The sequence below is a fragment of the Purpureocillium takamizusanense genome, chromosome 2 (assembly GCF_022605165.1).
Source record: "Purpureocillium takamizusanense chromosome 2, complete sequence".
Classification (NCBI taxonomy): domain Eukaryota; kingdom Fungi; phylum Ascomycota; class Sordariomycetes; order Hypocreales; family Ophiocordycipitaceae; genus Purpureocillium; species Purpureocillium takamizusanense.
The window spans coordinates 5012098-5034926 of NC_063069.1; the positions used below are offsets into that span (position 1 = coordinate 5012098).

At 56.8% G+C, this 22829-nt stretch overlaps 6 protein-coding genes across 9 annotated transcripts; 3 read left to right on the forward strand and 3 right to left on the reverse strand.

The window, feature by feature from the left end:
- Positions 1–5756: 5756 nt before the first annotated feature.
- Positions 5757–6580, forward strand: JDV02_003308 (uncharacterized protein; the record flags this gene model as incomplete). Its single annotated transcript, XM_047984430.1, has 3 exons — positions 5757–5760; positions 5842–6232; positions 6283–6580. The coding sequence occupies 3 exons, from the start codon at positions 5757–5759 to the stop codon at positions 6578–6580; spliced, it is 693 nt and encodes a 230-aa protein (XP_047840404.1).
- Positions 6581–7169: 589 nt separating this feature from the next.
- Positions 7170–12973, reverse strand: GDB1 (bifunctional 4-alpha-glucanotransferase/amylo-alpha-1,6-glucosidase). Of its 2 annotated transcripts, XM_047984431.1 has the most exons (3): positions 12249–12973; positions 7809–12183; positions 7170–7548 (listed from the first exon to the last, which is right to left on the reverse strand). In XM_047984431.1, the coding sequence occupies exons 1-3, from the start codon at positions 12476–12478 to the stop codon at positions 7456–7458; spliced, it is 4698 nt and encodes a 1565-aa protein (XP_047840405.1). In that variant the 5' UTR covers positions 12479–12973; the 3' UTR covers positions 7170–7455. The 2 variants fall into 2 exon arrangements, with proteins under 2 accessions (XP_047840405.1, XP_047840406.1); XM_047984432.1 differs by having other exon boundaries at positions 7170–12183.
- A 929-nt stretch (positions 12974–13902) lies between these two features.
- On the reverse strand, positions 13903–15257 carry JDV02_003310 (Trans-L-3-hydroxyproline dehydratase). Its single transcript, XM_047984433.1, has one exon. It carries the CDS (start codon positions 15198–15200, stop codon positions 14148–14150), a length of 1053 nt encoding a protein of 350 aa, XP_047840407.1. The 5' UTR covers positions 15201–15257; the 3' UTR covers positions 13903–14147.
- A 1131-nt stretch (positions 15258–16388) lies between these two features.
- Positions 16389–19516, forward strand: JDV02_003311 (uncharacterized protein). 3 transcript variants are annotated; one of them, XM_047984434.1, is made up of 5 exons: positions 16389–17014; positions 17085–17900; positions 17957–18318; positions 18378–18728; positions 18785–19516. In XM_047984434.1, the coding sequence occupies exons 1-5, from the start codon at positions 16877–16879 to the stop codon at positions 19374–19376; spliced, it is 2259 nt and encodes a 752-aa protein (XP_047840408.1). In that variant the 5' UTR covers positions 16389–16876; the 3' UTR covers positions 19377–19516. The 3 variants fall into 3 exon arrangements, with proteins under 3 accessions (XP_047840408.1, XP_047840409.1, XP_047840410.1); XM_047984435.1 differs by having other exon boundaries at positions 16389–17900; XM_047984436.1 differs by lacking the exon at positions 18785–19516 and having other exon boundaries at positions 17957–18388.
- Positions 19517–19846: 330 nt separating this feature from the next.
- On the forward strand, positions 19847–21446 carry JDV02_003312 (uncharacterized protein). Its single transcript, XM_047984437.1, has one exon. It carries the CDS (start codon positions 20076–20078, stop codon positions 21171–21173), a length of 1098 nt encoding a protein of 365 aa, XP_047840411.1. The 5' UTR covers positions 19847–20075; the 3' UTR covers positions 21174–21446.
- Positions 21447–21454: 8 nt separating this feature from the next.
- JDV02_003313 (uncharacterized protein) lies at positions 21455–22492 on the reverse strand (the record flags this gene model as incomplete). Its single annotated transcript, XM_047984438.1, has 1 exon — positions 21455–22492. The coding sequence occupies one exon, from the start codon at positions 22490–22492 to the stop codon at positions 21455–21457; it is 1038 nt and encodes a 345-aa protein (XP_047840412.1).
- Between the last annotated feature and the right edge of the window lie 337 nt (positions 22493–22829).

Below are 22829 nucleotides of genomic sequence, written 5' to 3' on the forward strand. Positions count from 1 at the left end.
GGAACAAACCCGGGCTACCAGCTGGCGGATATACGCCGATTCTGCTTGGGATCGTCAAGCGATGGAACGTCCCAAAGGCTGTCGACTCTGCTGCTTACCCGTGACACCATGGTTTTGGAGCCTATGGCGTTCCTGGTGCAGGCAGCCCCCTCGTAGTATCGTGGCGCGAAGCCGCATCGCAAGGTTTGTCAAGCAAACTGTAGAATTGATGCGAGCGGTCGACCTTTGCACAGAGCGAAGCCGGTGGGCGCGGCATTCCAAGGAAAGACAGACGAGCAACTATAGCGAAGCGCTTTAACACATTGCGTTGAAGAAGAAAGAGACCGGTCCCGACCCTCTCTGCCACCCGTTGTGCCGGCCGAGTGCTCAAGTGTCACGGAGGTTAGCCACGGAGGGTCACCGAGTACGGTCGGACTAGACGTCGGAGGTGTCGGGCAGCATTGGTGTGCACGCCTCGCTAGGGGTTAAGCTTTGCTGGCGTGAGAACGTGGTGATTAACCGTGGCCGACGGAGACACCGTGGCCGCCAGGCCGGGCAGTGTACGCGAAGATGGATACACAGCAGTTATAAGCCTGCAGCTGCGTTGATGGTATCCGGAGAGATGGAGCGTTCTATAGTCGGGAGCAGTATTAGATCTTCCCACTCCTGAACGCTCCCTGTGCTTGACTCCACTGTCTGTCCGTCAGCGTGCGCAACGATCGTTTTGTCTTGGTGGACCTTCTTTGGGGGCATATACACGCAGAAGATATGCGTATCATGGAAGTTTCCAGGTCAGGATCCAATGACGCTTTCCCGCTTAGAAAAAGCGTGCAAGACATGACGCGCGAGCACATTAGTCTTGCAGACTCGTGCCCTATGCGTCGTCATTTGCCCTTGCGTGGGTCACACAATGTTTTGAGAAAGCCGTGACGAGACCAGATGATACACAAGCCGGGCACGACAACAGCGGGACTCAGAAGCCTCACCATCTTGCTGCTGATGCAAAATGTTGACCGACCTGCGATGATGTATTTACCCGCGCCCGCCGCACTGTGTCATGTGATGACATGGGGCGGCATCACCCCCTACCGTTGGCCACCTTGGGCGTAGGCACACCCTTCGAGCCAAGATACGGTTTCGCACCTGTGTGGCAGAGGAAATGCAACAACGAGCCGACTGAAAAATCATGAACAGGTGCCTAGGGATCAGGCCACGAGGGGCTGGCGGTAATTGGCGGCTGAAAGCATGGATATGCGGTGATCGGGTTCGGGTCCTACTTTACCGCACCAGGGAGCCCCGGAGTGGTTGCAGTATGTGAAAAGTGACAATAGCATATCCCGAGTTCCACGACGGCTGGTCAAGTGAGCGGGACGTCTGCGATGGGCGGGATGGAATGGCGAGGCGGAACCTGGGGAGCTCGGAAAGCGCTTATCATGGTCGCATAATGCCCCTCGCTGCACCTTTCCGCGCTCAGGACAGCGAGGGTGGGAGACCGGGCAGGTCACGATGCACCCATCGACTGGACCGCGGTACAGAGACTGATGTGTTCGTGCGCCCTCGACAAAAGAAAATCCGCATCCGTCCTTACAATGGGCTCAGAGTTGCAGGCATCGTAACCTTTGCGTTATCGCAGATTTCCACCCGTGGGCCTACCAGGGAAATACGCGGTCAAACCCACAAAAGAGTCGGATCATGGACACAAGTCGCTGCGAGCCCCTATCTCTGGTCCGGCTTGCTAGAGTCCTAATCTACGATCAGAGTCAGCAGAGTAATCCGAGAAGTGTGTCTTCATATATGCCAAGCCAAAGGGAAACTTGCAGACTGGAGGGCTCAACACCATGCCGAGCATGTTCGTAACTTTGGACTGGCAGGTGACGCTCAGGAGGCTCCGGCCCTCACCCGGTCCAACCCGCTCTGGCTGCGTGATGGTGGCCTAGGATGCCGACGAGAGTAGGTTCCACGGAAAAGTCGCGGCCCTTGGGAGATAGCGACTTGTCCGGCCACCTCGTCTCAGCCTGCCGTCACAGCATGCAAGTATCCGAAGACTGACATGCGCAGGTGTCTGCAGGACTGAAGTGCTACGGCCAAGCCTTGAAGTGGCGCACGTTGTAAGAACGAGTGACAGGGACTATGAGAAGCGTGTTTTTGACGATACCCAAGACATGCGCGAAGGAAAACTCAAGTATAAAGCCTGGACTTGTTCGCCTGGACTGGTCAGCGACATCCGCGATGAAACAACGAGCCGTCCGACTTGCAAGACCTTAGTGTTGAACTGATCAGACTGAAATGTCCAACCAGCCTAAGAAACCGTCTGGCTCAGCTGCCCGAGGAGCCTCTCAAGGTGAGATATCTCTAAGGGACGCCCTGAAACCCGTTTAACAGCACGCCTAGGGACGAAGGGCTCAAGCAAAGGTGAATCCAACTTCGTGATGGATCGTTGGACCAAAGAGCAAGGACCCTGGCACCCACCAAATTTGGCAGCGGCGGGGACGAAGAGCACCAGCAGCAAGAAGGAGCCAAGGAAGGAGCAAAGCAAGCACTCAATGACGGCAAGCCAGGGCTCCGCGCGTTGAGAGCAGAGACGGCGCGTGGGGTGGGGGGTGAACGCCGCCATTTCAATGAGCGCACGATAGAGATTCTCTTTTTCTCCTTTGCCTTTCCTCGGGCACAACATAGCAGGAGGGCTCGCAGGCGGATTTGAACCTCAACGATGTCTTGGTCTTGAGGGCCAGCCTGCCGGGGGATTGGGTCGATGGTTCCGAAACAGCCTGATGACATCATGACTATTGCCAACTAAATGAAGAGTCGTGCTACGCATCCACCACTCGTTTGGTCTGGGGAGCTCCGTGACGATGCCGTGAACACTCGGGCGGGGCCTGTCCGTGCGGCCGGGAGACGTGGACGGAGGCTCCCTCGCCCGGACCGGGAGTGGCAGCGGCGGCGGATCCACAAGGGGGCCACATCCGATGGGATCAAAGACAGGCAGACGGTCCGCAAGGGGTTTTGCGGATCCTCGTCGACAGCAGCATCCCTAGAGTTTGTGTCAGGTGCTTGTCTGAAACACGCGAAGAAAGGTACATGCGTACGCGCGTAGTACTACGTACTAGTAGAGGTAGTATTCCATACCGTGCGCGGCCGCGTCCGAGCACAAAGAACAATACGAGCTGATAGGCTCTGAGCAAGCCACGCAGGCAATCCAGGCTCGTAGATGGAGTAGAGGCTGAATAGTGACACGGTCACCAAAACAAAATTCGCAAGAGAGCGCTGTCAATGGTTGGCGTCGTCGCGGAAGGGCCCCCCTGTGAGGCGGATCGGCGTCTGGTTCGCTGGCAAACCCTTCGTTGCACGCATTCGCGTACGTTGTAGGCAGTAGTAATCGGTCCTGGCTGGTCGCCGCCACATGGCGCGCATGACGAGACGTCTCCACCACACCGACCTGACCTAACCCATGCCCCTCTGGCCAGCAGAGGACATTGACAGGCAGGGCACGCCCGGTGCGGCCAGGACAGGCAGGCGACGCCCCATGGTTCGCACTCTGACGGAGCGTTGCGGATGTCGAAGCCGACTGCTGGTTCAACAAAGGCCGCGGTCGGTGGCTTTTTGATGGAGATGGCCGCGTCGGGTTTGGGGTCAACGACAAGGAAAAGGAGCAGGAAGGCGCAGCTTGTTTGTTGATGAGGGTAGTGGTGGCCCAGCCTGCAGGTACACGAGCTCGGAAATTACATGCAGCATCGGATAAACCCTCTCAGCTGGTGCCGTGCCGTCAGCGCAAGGTAGCGCAGCGTCTGGGCCTGTGCACGCCCCGACATGCGGCGCGCCACTGTACCGGAGGCAATGTACTTCGTACCTGCAAGGACCAAGGCCAAGTGGTCATAGATGATGAATGGCGAACTCAACATTTGCATCTGGGCTCCTTCAATGTCAGGAATCGCGCTGCGCGTACGAAGTACCACGTGGCTGCTGCAACCGACTTTTGTTTGCTCTGTGTAGTATGTATGCACGTATTCGTATGCCCATCCATGGTCGTGGCTTTGGCCCAAGAGCTTCAGCAGGCCAGCCTGCCCGTTGCTTTTTGCTCATTATTGCACCCACGGCCAGGGGGCCTGTGAGCTGTGCTGTCCCTCCCGTCAGCAGAGGCAAACGAGGCGCAGGCCGTCTGGCGCGGCGCGCAGACCAGACCGGCGCTGGCGATGCTGCTCGCCATCTACGTAGGTTAGTACTTAGCCAAGGTAGTACGTCAAGTGCGAGGCGTGTATGGTTAGTTCCAGATGCATCATCGCCTTGGCCGTGAAGCCTGAGCTCTGTTCGTCGTCAGACAGTGGGTGTTCCGGGTGGCCCGCAAAGCAGTAGGGCTCACCTGGCGCCATGGATGGCGTCTCGGCACGCCTTGGCCGTGGACCTGAGCGACGACACATTTCCAGCCCATGCAAGGATGGGCTGGACGCCCCCGGCAAGCCCAGGGCCGGTGCTACAGCCACTTGAGCCACCAACCCAAGGCGTTCTTGGTGCGTCCCCGAAAATGCGATGGACGAATGGATGGAATCGACCGACCCGGTTCTGGCTAACGCAAGCAGCCTGGCCGGGGCAAAGCAACCTTTGGAGGCACTACGTGAGAGTACTTACAAAAGGCCCACCACGAGGTACCTGCTAGCGACTCCATAATATCTGCACCGGCCTAGGGACTAGTGGTAGGAGTGGACGGGCACGACGCTTGCACGAGCAGGTTGGTAGGATGGCAAGATGGCATGGCATGGCAGGCGATGAAGGAAGGCAGGCGCACCTTCCGGCGCCTGATACGTGCCTTCTTGACCTGATGCTCGGCCACTGCAGCCCAGCCAAACGGGCGCCAGTGCACGAGTCACCAGCCCACCCCATTGTGGCCAGTAGAGGAAAGTCAAGGCCACATGCTGCCGCTGCACCTTCCGTCCCGTCCATCCCCCGCCCCGCCGACCTGCAGCGGGAACTTGGCGCCTGGAGAGAAGTACAAGCGCAAATGTACCTCTTACCAGGACATAACACATGGTACCTGTACGTACCTCGCTCCGCGACTCTTCCCCGATTCTGTGAGGTACCTAGTTAGTTATCCGTCCATCCTCTTCGCCCATCGAGCCGTCCCAGTTTCCCGCCCCCGTCCATCCAGCGCCACCACCACTACCACCACCACCCAGCGCCGCCTCCTCGTTCATGCCTCCCACTCCTCTCCGCGCATCCCGTTCATTCCATCGCAGCCTGACACAATCCACACGTCGCACCCACGCTCGTTCCTCTCCCGCAACATACACGTCGCGTCTCGGCCACTCCATCAATCTGGAGAGCGACATCCAAAGCACCGTGCACGCGACGCCTAAACGCACCTGCCAGCTCCTTTTTGTGTGCCGACTCGACCGACCATCGTTGCTCTCGAATCCACCACCGTTTGCGTCGACTGAACAGCGCTAGACGAGCCAGCCGAGTCGAGACGGATCTCACGGCACTACCAACAATTCATCGCCGACCAGAAACCTCTTGCTTTCCTCTGTGCCACTTCGCGTCCTTGACCTCCGACACACTTGGACAAGACTCTCCCCGATTAGCACTCCATGGGAAGCCAGTCTGCTTAGGTACCACGACTCCGCCGGCTCACCCGCTCAGCCTCCGCCTGCAGCGCGTCGACCCGTGCACTCGGCTCCTGCTCGCCACCATCAATCGATAAATCCCCTCATCGCGACGGCGGGCTGGACTTCATCCCTATTGCACTTTTCTTCACCATCCGAGCCGCTCCGATCTGACAAATTATAATGGGTACGAATTGCACCTCTTCTTGATGTAATAGTACCCCAGCCCAAACAACTCTGCTGACCCAGCTTCTTCACGCATATGTAGCTCAACAGCAACCCATAACCACCATCCCCCCCTTCAACGATGGGAGCAAGCTCCCCGATTGCGCCAAGGCCTGTGGACCTCTTTATGACGCGAATGGTGCTTGTGTCCCCCCGGCCATCAAGCCAGCTGATGCCGGTACCTACACATCCTGCTTTTGTGCTCAAGCCAAGGTAGCGCCCTTCTCCAAAGGAACATCTGGTGTTTGTGACAATGCTTGCGACGGCATAAATGGCGGTCTGCAATCGATTGCAGGCTGGTTCCAGGGCATCTGCAACGTCAAGAACGCCGGAGGCAACGGAGCCAAAACCACGACCGGCGCTACCACGACATCCGCCGGCCAATCCTCCAGCACCGGTGGCTCCTCCAAGAATAGCGGCGGCGGCGGCGACTGGTATGTCTTGAAGACGACCCCTGAGAGTACGTTGCTAACCTTGCCGGTAGGCTCTCCAACCATTGGCAGTGGGTCATCATGCTCGTTGTACTTGTCGTTGGCATTGCCGGCATCTGGATTGGCGCTTGCATCTGGCGCCGACGTTACTTGCGGAAAAAGGACCGCCAGACCTCCCTCGGCCAGAAGCACTCGGGTTCTGCCTCGCGCCCCTCATGGGGCCCGGCCGTCACTGGATCCGACTCGGCAACGCCCATGACCTTCAAATCTGATACCGAGAGAGCTGCGTATGTCGAGAAGCCGCGCAAGACCAAGGAGAAGAAGAAGTGGACCGTCACCCAGCGGACCTAACAATGTTGCTCGCCTCTTGTGCACCTTCATTGCGATATCGAGCAGCAACGACGATATTTACGACACATCTCTTACACTGCGCGTTTGTAAGGCCCTCTTTTGGCTTATGCCCCGAGGCATCGCTCCGTGAATCCTAGCCTCTTCCTTGGATATATGGGCCAGCACCTTGGTGCCTACACAGGCCGACGACCTGCAAAGATTGTTGACGGAACCGTGTCTTGAATCGGCACGTCAACAGCCCACGCTATTTGCGTGGACCATTGTGGTCGATTGCACCTGACTTTGGCGTTGTACACTGCATTCCCGTTCCTCTTGTCTTTGATGAATTTGGTCTTGTTGTTTATGAGGCTGGCGTTGCAGGGTGTGGATGGCCGCTTCCCGGAGGGCTCTCATTAGAAGGGAATCGGGCGTGGGCAGAATTTTTTTGCGCAGCGGGGACGGCGCGCAAGGATGGCCGGGTCTCTCATTTTATGCATCATATTCGCTAACAGTCCCGTGCGCGCATCTAGCGCAGGATCAAGGGCCGGGGTGTTTGACATGTGTAGGCCATACCGATGGCTAGGGAGCCTCTTGATTCTGCTCCGGGGGGCTGTCTGCTGGTTTGTCCCCCCCGTTGACTGTTATCTCTATTACGGTCTATCAATGCAAGCCAAAAAGAAACGCATTTCCTTTGAATAACAAAACATATGCCTATGTTCTCTTGGTCCGCCGGATTTTGATGTGTTTGAATCGTGCATAAGAGTATAATGGGTAAGAATTGGGGGTCTATGGGAAGGTGAAGGTAAAAGGTAAGAAAAAAAAAAGGTTGGATTGCCGTGTCGTCGTGTATCCATTTACAGCTCGTCGTCCGTTTTTACAGGCCCTCCCTCCTCTGCTCACCGGCTCGTTCCATGCTGCCGGTGCTGCTCCTCTATCGCGTCCATGTACAAGTCGATGAGGCATCCCGCAGACCAAGCCTGCGTTGGGCTCTGTGTGTACCATGGTCAGCTGCCTGTCGCTCACATCCACAACGAGGGGTCCTCGTCCCCAAGCAAGGGAGATACGGGGGGTTGGGGGTTTGGGGGTTGGGCTAGTCAAAGGAACACAAGGGACGGGAGGAACTGCGTAGAGGAAAAAAGGGGACGTGCAGGGGTGAAAGAATAGGAGAGACAAGAGAGGAGGATGAGGGGGGGTAGTCATAGAGAGAATATAGAGACGGGGAGAGACAGGAAGTAGTAGAGCAACTCACCGAGTCGGGACAGTGCTCCCCATTCTTCTGCGTCAGTTCCGTCAGGCCCGCCCACTCGCTCTCCTCCATCATGCGCTTGCAGCCGGCGAGCCTACGCGTCACCTGCTGGAAGGCCTCGACGCGGCCCTCGTGGGACGTGCGGCGGCGCAGGTCGAACTTGAGGAGGGCGCGCAGGAAGAAGCCCGTGGGCCAGAGCCACTCGGGCCCCTGGTGGTAGTTGCGGCCCTTGCTGGTGGCGAAGTCGGTGCTGTCCTCGCTGTTGCGGTAGTAGGGCCGGTAGTTGAGGTCCGCCGGGTCGAGCGTCGCCATGCCCGTCGGCCCGCGTAGCACCTCGTCGGCGAGGCAGAGCGCGTGCATGGCGTGGTCCGCGTCGAACAGCGAGGGTGCCACCGCCATGGCGATGGGGAAGTTGGCGCGCAGCTGGTAGTCTTCGTACTCCTTGCCCGACTTGTACAAGTCCTTGTAGATGCCGCGGCGGTTGACAATCTTGGAGTTGACGTCGTACTTGGAGTCGTCCTCGGGGGACAGCGGCACGTAGTAGCACCGCTCGAAGTTGTTCTCGAGCAGCTTAGCCCAGTCCGCAAACGAGATGTCACTGCCATCAGGTTTCTTGACGCCAGACTTGGCAAAAACGCCTTGCTTGCTGAGGCCGGACAGCCAGGCGAGCGTACTGTAAAGCAGGCCGGTGATCTCGATGGCTGCACCGTCGCGAGGAGTCCCGGGGACACCCTTAGAGCCTGCCCGCTCGCTTTCGCCCATTTTGTCCATCCATGTGCCGCAGTTGTGCTGGTTGCCTCCAAAGACGATGCCCGTGTCCCAGTCCACCTTGATGTCTTGGTTGAAGCCCGCATCCTTCATCTGCGAATCGATTTGCGGCCCAGCGTTTGCCTCGCGGTACTTCATTCCAGAGGCATGCCTCTGCAGGGCCTCGAAGATGACCTCCTCAATGGTGCTTTCCTTTGAGTAAGCTCGTGAATCGTCCGTAGGGAACCATGTGTCGTCGTATGGCAAGAATCTCCGTTTGACCTTCTCATGGAGCAGGCTGTGGCCGTCCGGAGCGAAATGAACATAGTCTTGAATCGTCTGCAGGAAGAACCAAACAGAGTCCCTAGAATTATAGCGCGGTGCGTCGCCACTGCTGAGCAAGTTCGGAATCATGCCATGTTTCAGCACACTGGCAAAGGCAAGGATATGCTCCTTGGCCTCGGCGAACCGCCCAGTACCCAAGTACAAGCCGCGAATGGAAATAAAGACATCGCGGCCCCAGCACCTTGCCCACTCAACTGCAAAGTGAGGCAGACCAGCAGCAACCGAGGCCACCAACTTGTTTGGCCACAGAGACGCGGACTTGACGAAGCCGGTCTGCTGGACGCTGACCATGGCTAGGCTTTGTATGAACCACTGCCCGTCCTTGACGTTGTCGCTCATGAGCTCCATACCCCTTTGCCAGCTTGCCATGTACGCGGTACGCAGGACAAGCCCGAAATAGCGTGGAAGGAGAAAGCTGGGGATGCTTCGCAAGGCATCGAACCTCTCCTTGAGCCACGTCGCGGGCTTTTCAAGCTGTTCATTGCCGGGCAGCTTGCTCATGCGGTCAACCCGTCCCACAATGTAATCCAAGGCCCACGTGCCATCTCTCAGGTTCTGGCAGAGCGGGTGTGCGAGGTTGTTGTCGCGGATGATATTTTTGAGAACGCTCCACCAGCCTTGAAGGCCGGCATACACGAGCTTGCCGTGTCCCGGGATATCATATGTACCGTCCCGACCGCCGCTCGAATCCCGTTCTTCAGCTTCGCAGCGGTACATCAGGAAGTTGAGATCCACCAAGTTCAGCTCGCTCCATGCTGTCCGGGCACCAGAAGTGATGTAGGTGTCCAAGCCGGCCGAATGCTCTGCGGCCGGGATCCAGGTCTCAAACAGCGCAATACTTCCTGGAGGAAACTTGTCGCGGACAGTGATGGTGGTGTCCTGGGCCTGTACTTCCATCTTGACGCCAGCCAAGTCGGACACGCGGCTCGGTAAACCACGCAGAAACTTCTTATCCTCCAAAACCTGCTTGGTGGCTTCCTCGCTGGCATCCACTTCCAGCATCCAACTGCCTAGATGCCTGGCCCGCGTGCCAATAAGATGGACTGGATTGAACGCACCATTACCATTCCCGTAGCCGGGAAAGGCCGTGTGAGCGATCAAGAAGTAGCCCTTTCTTGACTCTGGGTGGACTCTGTGGACGGTGATGTATTCCTCCTCGTGGTGGATGTGTGTCTCGTCGTACCCATCTTTACCCATGAGCGTGTGGATTTGGTTGAGAAGCTTCTTCACTCCGCCAATACCATTATTGCCCTTACCAACCTTGACCGTGCCGGTGTTTGATGACTCGGAGGTGTACGTCCGCTGCTCATTCACCAAGTCGACCAATCGAGGGTATATTTCATCGTAACCCATGACGCTGCCGGTGGCGCTGGAGCACATGCAGACGAGCGCTGCGTTGGGCAGCGTATCTCGCGCGTCGCGTTTCTGTGCTGGAGTTTCATTGTCGTGGGTGCAGTCCATGAACAGGGCATGCACCGGTGTCGGCTTTATTCTTCGAATAATCTCGCGGGTTAGATCGCCATTGGGTTCCTCTTGCAGAGGTGAGGTGGGAGGCGTTGTCCCGTCCGACCGCGTTATCTCGTCGACCTCGAAGCTGCCAATAGGTCGACCACCATGTCTGTGAACGAGCCGACTGAGCTCAGCCGTGCTCCAAGCCTGCATGGCCTCGCGAATCAGCGAGCTGAGACCCAGCCGCTTGACGAAGACATAGTCCATTCCTTCGGATCCAGTGAAGAGCTCAGCAACGACATACAAGTCTGGGCGGACTCGTCGCGCCTCGTCGAGGATGTGCTCCGCGACATGAAGAGGAGTCGAATGACAATTGTCAATTCTGAAACCAGCAAAATACTTGGCCAGGAGGCGAGCGTACGCCGTCATGTGCTCCCAAAGCCACGGGCTGTCCTTTGGGCCAGAGCCATACCGCAGCTTGACGCAGTCTCCCCAGACGATGACTTCGCGTCTCAGATACACGCGAGATTCGGGCCCTGCATTGTCTACCAGTGCGTTTCCGCCCCAGACCCAACCATTGTTGACCAGAGCCCGATCCTGCGGCGCATGCTTCGAGGTGGTGGCATTAGAAGGGAGCCGTGTAAAATACGACTCGATAAGGGGGTTGGCGTCGTTGATGGGTCCGAGCTTCGGGCCATGATCGTCTAGGCGCACATATTTGATGCGATTGTACAGCTGTTCGAGGATCTCGGTGACATCAGAGTCGTACTCCTTATAAAAGTCGACATTCAGGGCATCGAGGATCTCGACCATCCTGCTTCGAGCAGCCGCCATGTCAGGCGACTTGGAACTCTTCCCATCGTACCGTCCAAAGCCAAAAGACAGCAGTGTGGCCGCGACGGAAGGATCGACCGTTCGTCTGTAACGGGCGCCCAGGCGATCGAAACCGGTCAATCCAAATTCCTTGATAAAAGCGACCTCCGCGGCAAGATCACGACGCTTGAGGCGATCAGCCTTGTCTTGGAAGCCGTTGTGTTGCTCAGGGTCGGACATCTTGCCCTGCGTCCATGCTTTCACGGCGGCGTCGGCGTCACGCTCAACGTCGAGAGCATAATACTCCCAGAGGCGTATCTTGGCGATGACCTCCTTCTTGACGGCGTCCATGATGCGCATGAGGTCGTCGGTGGATTGAGGATTCGTGGGAAGCCCAAGGCTCTCGAGCTTGGTACTCAATTCTAACAGCTTCGTGTCCAGTTCATAGGCAGACTCCAGCCAGGGTGCGGTGGTGTGGTTGTAGCCCGCCTCTGGATGCTCCTGCAGCCACTTGGAGTTGTTGGCCGTGTGGTTGAGGACAATGTCGGTCAGACTGAGCAGGGAGTGGTCCTGCTGCATGCTCTGCACCATCTTCTTGATGTCGTCCTCGCCGTTGGGGAAGCACTCGGGGTCCCAAGCAAGCTGGTCGTACAAGCTGAATGGGGAATTGGACTCGCCGCGGACTTGCAAGGGCGTAAAGTGCACCATGTTGTAGCCCCTAGCACTGATACCACGGAGGTGCTTTTCCCAGTCGGATGGGAATCTGCCCATGAGCTTGCCGATAATGGAGAAGACGGACAGGGCGGGTAGAGGCAGCGGGCGCCCATCGAGCTGCAGCCTCGGCGCGACATCGATGTAGTATAGGGGTGTCTTCTTTAGGGTCGGTTCCTGCTGCTTGGCCGGAGCGCCGGCGAGGTGCGGCTCGAGGGCGGGGAGCTCGGCGTATGTGGTGTGGAAGGCGAATGCGCCGGCCGCATGGATAGGTATGGAGATTTCAATGGTGCGATTGAAGTCGGGGGCGAGTCTGAGAGTACACGGTCAGTTAGGAAAAGAGGCATTGGAAGCGCCGCGCACGGGGAAGGGACTGACTTGTATTCGCGAAACTTGTCGCGGCGAAACTCGACGCCCTTGTCGGGGATGTTGACCCAGAGGCTGCCATGGCGACATATCGACGAGGTGCCCTCAATTGCGAAGCGGATGGTGACGGGGTCACTGGACCGGGGCGCGAGGTAGATGTACTCGCCGGCCACCTGAGGCGAGCCGTCGTCGTTGAGCGGCAGCAGATAGACCTCGGTGGACGTCATGGTTCTGGGGCTCATGATGCGAGAGAGAAGAGAGGGGAGCAGCGAGAGGCTGCCCCGCGCTCTACGTCAAGGTGCGTCTGAGCTTGCAATTCGGGTGGGCGCTCCAGCGGGCACCAGCTCTGTGGTGGATGGGACGGGACGGGACCGATCTCTAGGTAGGTGCTACAGTAGGTATTTCGATGGAGCTCTAGTTGGGTGATGCAGCGGCCTCTAGCGCACGCTCTGCGCCGTCGTCGATGCCCGGGAGCCGAGTCCAAGGTACGTGGGTAGGTAGGCTGTTTTGGGCCTGATCGACCGCTGGAGCTCCCACAACGGTAGCGCCGTGCCGGGCCGGGGTGCTGGGCGAGTGAGAATCGTCGGCGGCGGCGGATGCGGAAGGCGGCGCGACAAGGACACACGTACGACACGACTTGTCGCAATCAAGGAACGGCAATGAGGGGATGAGGGATGGCGTGCGAGCGAGCGAGACGGAACGGCACGTAGAAAAGAATGAGAGAGAGTGAGAAAGAGGGGAGTACACACGCCATCGAGACCGAGAGCGGGCACTGCGGGCGCCACGGGAGCTATTCTTCCAGCCTTCCAGCCCTCCCGGCGAGCTGAGAGGGAGCGAGCGCTCCTCAGCCTCAACGAAACGAAAAAGGCAATTCAGGTACCTGCTCAATCAAATGTCGCCTTCCTCAACCGTACCTTTCCTCTTCCCGTGGTCATGCTACGTTAGCAACAAACCCCATTGTCGCGCGGCGGGCGCATTGGGAGCGAATAGGAAGGCGTGCTGGCCGCGACTTTTGCTGCGATCGCGATCGCAGTCGCCTCGCCCGTCCCGTCCCGCTCCCTCACCGCTCGTAATAACTAAACCGGCTTATTATTATGTCAAGTTGAGCCGGGTGCCAGGTTCCTGGATTCGACATGGCATGAGTTGCCCGCCGCTGCCGGAGGGAAAGCTCCTGGCATTGTTCCCGCGTCCGCATCCCCGAGGCCGCCGCCATGAGAGGGGCACTTGGCGATCTGCACGGCTATTTTTGCGCCAATTGTTCAAGGGGGAGCATTTGTTTCTCCTTCCATATCATGTCCTGTCCTTTGCCATCTGCGCGTCTCGTTTCGCATCACCTTAATGCCTCGTTGGCGTCCGCAAACCGTCTTGGGGCTCAATACCCTTCTCCTCATTGAAGCATGACGTCACTGACGCTGTAAAAGTCGCGCACGACTGGTGCGGCACCTGAAGACCAACCCAGTTGATGCAGCCCTGCCTTGGCTCCAGCTCTTTGCTACTCCTTGCCGTCAGCTATAAGATCGTAGGCGACCAATCGCGAGCGGCCAAGTCATATACCCACGTCAATATGCGAAAGCCGATAAATTAGTATTTGCTGTCTGTCTGGCGTCTGCTGGGTAGAGCTTCCTACCCTCACAGGATGGGGTAAATTGGTGTTCCCGGCCACGTGGATTGTCAGTCGTGCGACTCGTGGCTGGAAATGTCCCGCATCGAATCCCAGCACCTGCGTGCTTTCTAACCGTTCAATTACGACCAGCTTCTTCCAACGGCAAGATGGGCATGTCAGCGTGTCGCAGCGCTATCCACGGATCACAGGGCCGTAAAACACGTTTACAGAGTTACATTTCGTTGAAATGAATAACTTAGAGTACGGATTACAAAGTACACCGCAACCAATTCAATCTCTAGATGGAACTAACGCAACAGGAACCCTGGAAAAAGTACATCGTCGGGGTCAATGAAAAACTTCATGCTTCCGACCAAGTTGGCCTGGCCCTTCACACGCGGGACGCATGCACGGAAGCCTTGGACCGGACTCTCTACCTCGGAGACAATGTCCGCCTCGAACTGCGACCCTATTATAGAACGATGCACAAGCTTCGAGTACCCTGGCCGCAGTCGTCCCTGTGCAAAAAGGACCGCTGCTCTTGCACATGTTCCAGATCCGCAGGGAGAACGGTCTACTGATCCATCCGCAAAAATCGCCACGTTCCTCTGCGTGATGCAATTCGAGTCGTTTTGAGAATCGCTATGCTCTTCGAAGAAAATAACTCCATAGCAGTCGTAAATGCCATAATGGGCCTTGGTGCCAAGCAAAGCCTTGATCTCTCGGCCGAGCTGAATGAAGCGACTCGTGTTCTTGGCTTCAACCGTGAGCCCGACTTGACTCGCATCCAACATGGCGTAGACTGCGCCACCGAATGCCAAATCGAGGGTGATGATGGTGTCGCAGGAGGGGATCGCCAGGGGAACCGATTTCCCCAGCTGAAAACTGGTCACATTGATGAACTCGGCGTATACCGGTTTCCCGAGCGAGACGTGCACGCGAGCAAGTACACGACCCGATGGGACGTCGACGACCACATCGACCGCGCCGTCGCCCTCTGGTGGCGCGACAATGCCATGCGAGACGGCCCAATAGCCCAGAGCAATTGTTCCGTGGCCGCAGGCAGTGGAGAAGCCGTCTTTGTGCCAGAAAAGAACTCCAAGGTGTGCACCCGCATCATCGGGAGGCGTGATGAAGCCGCCGTACATGTCGGCATGACCACGAGGCTCGTGGCATAGCGACTTTCGCAGCTCATCCAAGGGGTGGCCTGGCGTTTTTATGACATGGGACCGGCGCTGGGCGACTGTAGGCAAGCCGGGGAGACACCCCGCGGGAAGCTTGTCAACGATGCGGAAAGGTTCACCGGCTGTATGCCAGTCCTCCGTCTCAACCCAGTACGACGAGTCGGCCGGGCTCTCCATCGTCAGATCCGGTTTTTGCGTTGGATGGTCCAGGAACTATGCGTCGAATCGTTCGAGAACAATGTTTGTCTGCTCCTGCGGACCACGGGACATGCCCGACAAATGACTGGGCTGAGATAGCGGGGTTGGGGTCGGGGCTGTGTGATGAGGGGTCAAAGAACGGAAGGCATTCCTTTACTCCCAGGGTCCTGACATTGAGGCGAGCCGATGCCGGGCGCGGTACTCTAGGCTCTCAAACACCAGTCGTTTGTCGATCCCTATCGATTCTGTTACTTGGTCGATGAGAATCTCAGAGACTTCCAATAAAGAGCTGGCAAACTTGGGTCTCTCGCGGCCAAGAGCCGCTCGCAGCGGTGTCGGCATCACTTGTCGTGTTTCCCTCACTCTGGCCGTCATTGCCCTTATGTTTGGAGTGGACAGCGCCCTTAATTTTGTTGTGTACTTTAGAGTGTGGTATGCTAACAAGACCTTGCATACTGTGCAATATGCAGGGTCGTTGTAATAAGTCACAAATGTGTAGCATGATCCTGGTGGGCAAGGAGGTTACTCGGGCCTGGTGGATTGCAATTTACGACGCAGTAGTCCCGGCTCTTTCCGTGTGATATCTTGGCTTCACATTGAACCGCAAAAGCTGAGGATCATCCGTGGCGGCGTGAGACGAATAAGATGCACGTGATGCCGGTCGAATATTGAACACGGCCTTAGCCAGGTATATGGCTTTATAGAATCTAGAGCATGCTTATCAAGGCCATGTCCAAAGTTCATCATCGCTGAGAATTGTGGCTTAGTCTGTGGCCGCCTTTGAATATAATTAACTGTTGTCAATGAAGGTCTGAGCGTTGCTTAAAGGGATACTGAAACTACCATGGGAGCCATGAAGTCGACGGATTGGTGACTTGAACTTTGCTCTGAACACATGGGTTATGGCATGGTCGAAACCAACCTATGACGCCAGAACCCGTCTACTTCGGGCGCGAGGAAGCAGACGCTGGGTTGAGCCAGGGGTTCAATGTTATTGATCTCGCCATCGTGCACCGAGTATCCAGAAGGTTCGAACAGGGCTCCCCCAAAAGCACGAAGCAGATTCCGTACGAGTCTAGTTCTCGACCCCACAGCCGCAAGTGGCCCGCTATAAAGGTCTCTCAAGGCCTAGACTCAGGGGAGAAGAAAGCATTTGCGCTAGTTAGCGGCGCATTGAAACATGAGCCGATTCTCAACGCATTTATACCTCAGCCAGGTGCGGGCTACTACCAAAACATCTCCCCGGTTGTCTTCAAGGCCAGACCCTACATCAATGCCTACCTGCCCAATGGGCCTCAGAGAACAACGGTTAAACAGCGGTTCCAGCCGAGCCCGAGGCTAGAGAGTGTTCAGCTAGCTCAGGTGCCCCCGGGAATTGCCCCCGCGAATATTTCGATGCACCCCAAAAGGAAAACTCGTGTAACAACGACATCATCTGCTACGCCCGGCCGCTTCATGACGGCACATGCTCCGGGCCGCTGGCTGAAAGACTGGTCCGCCGAGTACAGACAAGACCGGAGGAGCCTGACACATGCATCTCCTTACCATGCGATGACCTGTGCCGTGGCAGCCTCGGCTCGTCTCGATCTCCCGAGTCTACACTGCGAAGAGTTGACACGAAACGCCGCAGTTGTTCCCTGTAGTGGAGAGCTTCAATGAAGCGGAGAGCATACCGGGCTCTGCTACCCGCAGCTCAGGGCCCGGACCAGGAAGCTGCCACGGCACTGCCTCCGCCAAAGAAGCCCAGAAACCTGCGGATCGCGTGCGAGGCATGTCGTGGCAAAAGAGTGGCTGTAAGACCTGTCATGATTCACAAGAACCTCCCCTTCCTCTCTAAGCAGAAGTTGATGTTTCCATACGTAGTGCGGCGGCGAAAGGCCCAAATGTGGGCCATGCCTGAAGCGAGGAGGAGAGTGTGTCTATCGAGAGCCCATTCAGAGCCCGGGCAGCGAAGTGGACGCGTTGCAAAAGGAGCGTGACCATCTCAAGACAAAGCTCAGCGGCCATGCCAGGCTGCTCGATCAGTTGAAGAACTTGCCGGAGGACGAGGCCCTCGGCCTACTTCAGCGACTACGAGCGACTTCCTCCTCAGACTCGCCTAACGCCCTCTCGGAGATGAGTGGTGGCATGCACAATCGCCTCAGGCCGTCTAATAATCTTGCCGCTCGGGCCATGTCCCCAGTGGTAGACTCAGGCCTCGAGCACGAACTCGCTGCTCGGCATGCTTTGATCTATCCCAGGCTGGAGCCCCTCGACGCCGGCCCTCTCAAAATCCTTGTCGAGTCTACCTTGTTCAAGTTTCGTCCACCGCGGGTCGGACAGTCTAACTCAACGAACTCAGTCCTCGCAGTTCACCCGGCTGCCCCCCTGCCCTTGGACGGGAAACCCGTACACCAACGTGTACAAGATCCTACTTTCTTCACCTCTGCAGGGGCCCCTCTCGGACCAGTACCGCCGCAAGAATACTGTGATCCGCGACTCAGCCGTCTGCAGATTGAGTTCTGGACCAGGGTTCAGATTCCCAACGAGCTTGCTGCATCGCTGATATCATTCTACCTGGAGAATGATCATCCTATTATGGCCATGTTTGATGCAGACCTATTCCTGGATGACCTCGTTGACCATCGCCTGACGTACTGCTCTGCAATGCTGGTCGCTGCGTTGCTATATCTCTCATGTGTAAGTGCATGCTCCTTGACATCTCTTCAGGCCCCCGTTCTCACGTATATATGCAGCAAGCGTACACGCGATCGGACATTCGCTCCTCATCGTTTGTGCCTGGATTTCTGGACGAAGCCAGGACTTTATGGCGCGCCGAGCAGAGTCCCGACCTCGTTGGGACGCTTGCAGCAGCAGAGCGGATCACTGACCCCATCACGACGATCGCTGCCGCCGAGTTGATGGCCCTTGGCTGCCAAGTGAACGGCCAGAATGAGCTCGGCTACGAGTTCTTGAACACAGGTCGCCGAATGGCAGAGCAGATAGGTCTTATCAACACGCCGCCAACAAGTCCAAAGCTTCAGTATATGAACGATAAGCCGCCACAATGGATCAGCGCAGCATCTCACGTCGCTTGGGGAACGTACAACTGGCTCAGGTAAGCTGCCCTTCCATCTCCATTGATACATGCGCTAAACATGCCGAATTTGATTTTAGTGTCCATGGACTGTACTTTCGCGATCCGCCGATTGCTCATCCACCAACTCTACCAGTCCCAGCTGAGCGGCTAAGCAGCGTCAGTCGACTGCTCTATGGCTCAGAGAGGGAGGAAGACTCCCGTCTGCCACCAGCCTACATGGGATCTACCTTCTCTACCATGTGCAGATTTTGGACAATCGTGCAAGAGGTTGCCGTAGTGTATTTCAAACATGACAAACGGTCCCTTTCGCAACGTGTCCCGCTCGCATTCGCCGAGGCAAAATACCAAAAGCTTTTGGCCTGGACTGATACCCTGGTGGCGGGCATGGCTCGGGGCGAGTACAGCCCTGGACATGTTCTTATCTTCCAGTAAGTTTTTCCAACTCCATTAAGATTGCTTGCCGTGGCTTATGCTGTTGCACCAGCATGAATTTTCACAGCGTGGTCATGCAGCTCTTCCACCCATTCGTGAGAGAACAGTCATCTTTTTCGAAGCATAGACTACGATCGTTCTCCTCGGAAGACAGCTGCCTAGCCAATGTTTTCAACGCATCGTTGAACCAGCTCGGCCGGCTCATGTTCATCTACCGGCGCTCGTGTGTCTCAGCAACGTGGAGCGTCTTTGTCAACCCGCCCCTCATCCAACTTGCCGACGCCATGCTGGCGGAGCGATTTTCGAAGACCGCGCATGGGCGGCTATTCTTCTTGCTTTGCATCGGCGCATGGCTAGATCTACACGAAAGCTACTACTTCTTCTGGGACATCGTGAAGGGCTTCCTGGCACGGGCCATGCGGGACGGCACGATGACCAGCAACGAGGCCAAGTCGCTCATGGCCGAGTTGCAACGGCGCGGGGCGCACCACGGGGCGCCAAAGCTTGCGTCTTCTTCCATCATTATAGATTTCGATCGGGCTGCAGCGAATCCGGAGGAGGCAAGATCGAGGGCTATCGCGGAGCAGTTTGATGAGTTGGCTTTGCAGGAAGAGCTCACGACTGGGGACTACGAGGAGAGCTGACAGAATCATGGGCCTGTTCCTCCAAAGTCCACCATTCGGTGACTTAATTCAGGGGCTAGAGGTAGATGTTACACCCACGTGTCCTTATGGAAGACAAGGTCATGATGGAGCATGTATTGCTCCTCATTGAGTGGCTTACCTTGGCCAGCATTACCAAAGATGGTCTTGCAGAATTTCGTCATAGCATATTGAGGGTTGGCGTTCGTTCTATAGTTTAATATGACCTTCATATGTTTCTATTGGAATACTAGGCATGTTGATCGGCAGTTCCAGGTACACGCAATTCATTCAACTGAGTAGCCATAGTACAGAAATGAATATCACCCAATTATTATCGTCCCACGCGGCAGTTTTGGCGCTAGCAAGGCTAGACAAGTGCCGCTTGAGGTAAATCGGGCAACCGGTCCACGTTTTCTAACGGGGGCACTCCACGCACTTCGTCATTCAGCTCCTCTCCTCCACATTTCCATATCAACTCGTACCCATTACTGCTTGCTGCGTCGGGCGATGTCACTGCGCCAAATGGCCACTGCCAGATGTCGCCACGCACATGAATCGAAACGTCACGTGTGGACTGTCTACTCAACTATGGTTTCAAACAGCCTTCGGGCAACTCATTAGCAACTGCCAGTGGTCTTCTCTCCTGCACACTCATGTCCGAGCTTTTTAAACCGACGGACACTCTCCCAACTGAACAACATGACCGACAAGCGATACAAGATTGTAGAGTTCAACATAGACGATGATGGCATCGAAATCGGCATTCGTTTCAACGGATGCATTTTCAGGATCGAGCTCTCGCCCAATTCTTTCGTCAACTCACCAGTTGCCCTCGAGCGATTTCACCGATTCTTCAAGGGACTGAAAAGTAGATCTTCGGTTGCGAGTCAGTCACGAGAATACGGGGACTATTGCGAGAATGTCGCTCATGTCTTTCGGCCGGACTTTGAGAGACTGGCACCGCCAAGGGCCCACACGGGGAAAGTAACACTCGCCGATATCGCCGCGCGTGGCTACTTCAAGTGCGACTACCGAGTCGTCGACGAAAAAGACGTCCGAGGCGCCGTTACGGCGTGCGACAATGCGTGGATGAACCGCGAGAGGGCTTGCGACATCCGGGACCACCAGTCTCTCTTCCCGCTGTTCGACGCTGCCGCCGTCGAAGTCGAACTGCCAGGCGACGGGATGGACGACATCTACGAGATTGTTCCACGCAAGATTTTCGTGGATGGCAAGCCTGGCTTCTACAAGAAATGCGACCGACCGTACGCGTGTCTAGAGGAAGTGGCAAAGTACTGCGCCATAGAAGCATCGGGCTTGTCGACTCAGCAACTCCTCACGTCGCGGCTCCTTGGCATCGTTGCCGATGAAAACGGACAAGCGTCGGGGCTGCTGTACGAATGGATAGAGACCAAGGCTGAAGGAGTCCAGGGAACGCTCGACGGTGCCGTGACGCCCGCCACACCCATGCACCTGAGGGAGAAGTGGGCGTCGCAAATTCGGAGTACAGTCGCCGAACTGCACGGCCTGCAAGTCGCTTGGGGCGACGTAAAGGCGGATAACGTCCTCATCGACGAGGACGACGATGCCATTGTCATCGACTTGGAGGGCGGCACGACGGATGAGTGGGTTGATCGGGAGATTGGAGGTACCGTCGCGGGCGACCTGCAGGGCTTGGAGAAGATGGTAGATTTTATTCTCAACGACAAGTCTTCTCTGCGACGGTGCGGCCAGGAAGAGGAACAAGAGCACGGCGTCGGGGGAAACCTCATTCTCGGAGAAGGGATCCCGATCTGAGATGTATAGATAGAGCCTTTTTATCGCTCCACTTCGTCTCGTCAAGCCCGGTGTCTCTCGTCCCAAGTGTTTTCCGCGAAGAGACTGCGCAAGAGGGACAATTTTACCGCTGAAAAGTAGACGAAGCTCCTAGTTGCTTTTATCGTGTATGGTCGAAAAGCAACCGGAACATTTGACATTCCACTCACTGCATCTTTGCAATCGAAGGGAGCAAAAGAAAAGATTGAGGCTTGCGGTTTCATGTTGAAGCTAGACTATAAATGTTGATTCGCCAGTCATATCTATTTGTACATGGTGACATCAACTGCCTTTCGCTCAAACCCTCCCTTGATAATGTCCACGGCGCGCTTAGTCGCCTGGTCCAAATCCTCCTTTGGCAGGCCCAGGGCATCGTTTGCCAGACCGTACTTGGCCTCAAAGTTGCCATCGCCGTTGGGGAAGAAGGTCCGGGTGTAGAGGCAGATTCCGAAACCAAGGTGAGAGCCCTTCTTGAACATGTCCATGCCGCGGGCGTAGCGCGCGGTGTGCTCTTCGTGTTCAATCTCCCAGTCAGCGTCGGTTGTGCCCATGACGCGGTTCACGCTGTCAAGCATGTCTCGCTGGGAGACGAGGAAGCTGGAGATGTAGAGCGGCTGGTTGCGCCAGGTGGACAACGTGGGGGACGTGTCGTTCTCATCGTCTGGCAGCTCCTTGAGGCTGAGGAGGGCCTTGACGGCGCGGCCGCACTGCTCCCAGGTGCTCGTGTTGATGCGCGTCTTGCCGTCGTCGGTAAAGGTGACCTTCCTGTTGGCAAAGTCGAAGCCGTACCAGCCGGGGCCCATGGACAGGGAGAACTCGTACCAGAAGGAGCAGCACATGGCGACCCAAGAGCTGACGCCCGCCTTCTCTATGGCCACGATGCCGCCCAGCACGGCGGGGCCGGTGAGGTTCTCCTCCTTGAGCTTCGCGTTGCGGATGTCGGTGCCGTAGCAGTTGGGCATGACCCAGGCGACGCCGGCCTTGGCCGCGGCCTTGATGATCTTGTCCTGGGAGTCGCGCGGCGCGGTGACGGACATGGAGATGATGAGGAACTGCTGCCCGCGGAGGGCGTCGACCAGGGACTCCTCGTTGTAGTAGTCGACCTTGGCGACATGCACGCCCGCAGGTGGGGGCGAGGACTTGCTGTCGACGCGGGTGATGGCCGTGACGGTGTGCTGGCCCGTGGAGAGCAGCGCTGCGGTGAGGTAGCGGCCTACCTGGCCGCTGGCGCCGACGATGGCGACGCGGGTGATGCGGTTGGTGAAGCCCGCGGGCTGGTCTTTGGCGTATTTCTGGGCCATTTTGATGTGGGATACGGGCTTGGATGGGTAGAGCAGCGGCTTTGAACGGAAGGTGCTATGGATTTTCGTTCAGTCAGGAGGGTTTGTTGGTCAGGGGCTTGAGACTTGAGATTCAGGATATATGTGTAGACGAATGCTTGAGTTGATGAGGGAGAGTGTCTGCATTGAACGAGCAAAGGCGACACTTATATATACTACAATCCATACACCCACTGCTCAAGATATGGTTCCTGCCACGCTCCCATGTTGTTTATGGCAATTGCGTTCAAAGGCATCACGACCGCTAACACCGGACGGCATATCAGCCATCGGGGGTCCGGAGTCAAGACTTGCCCAA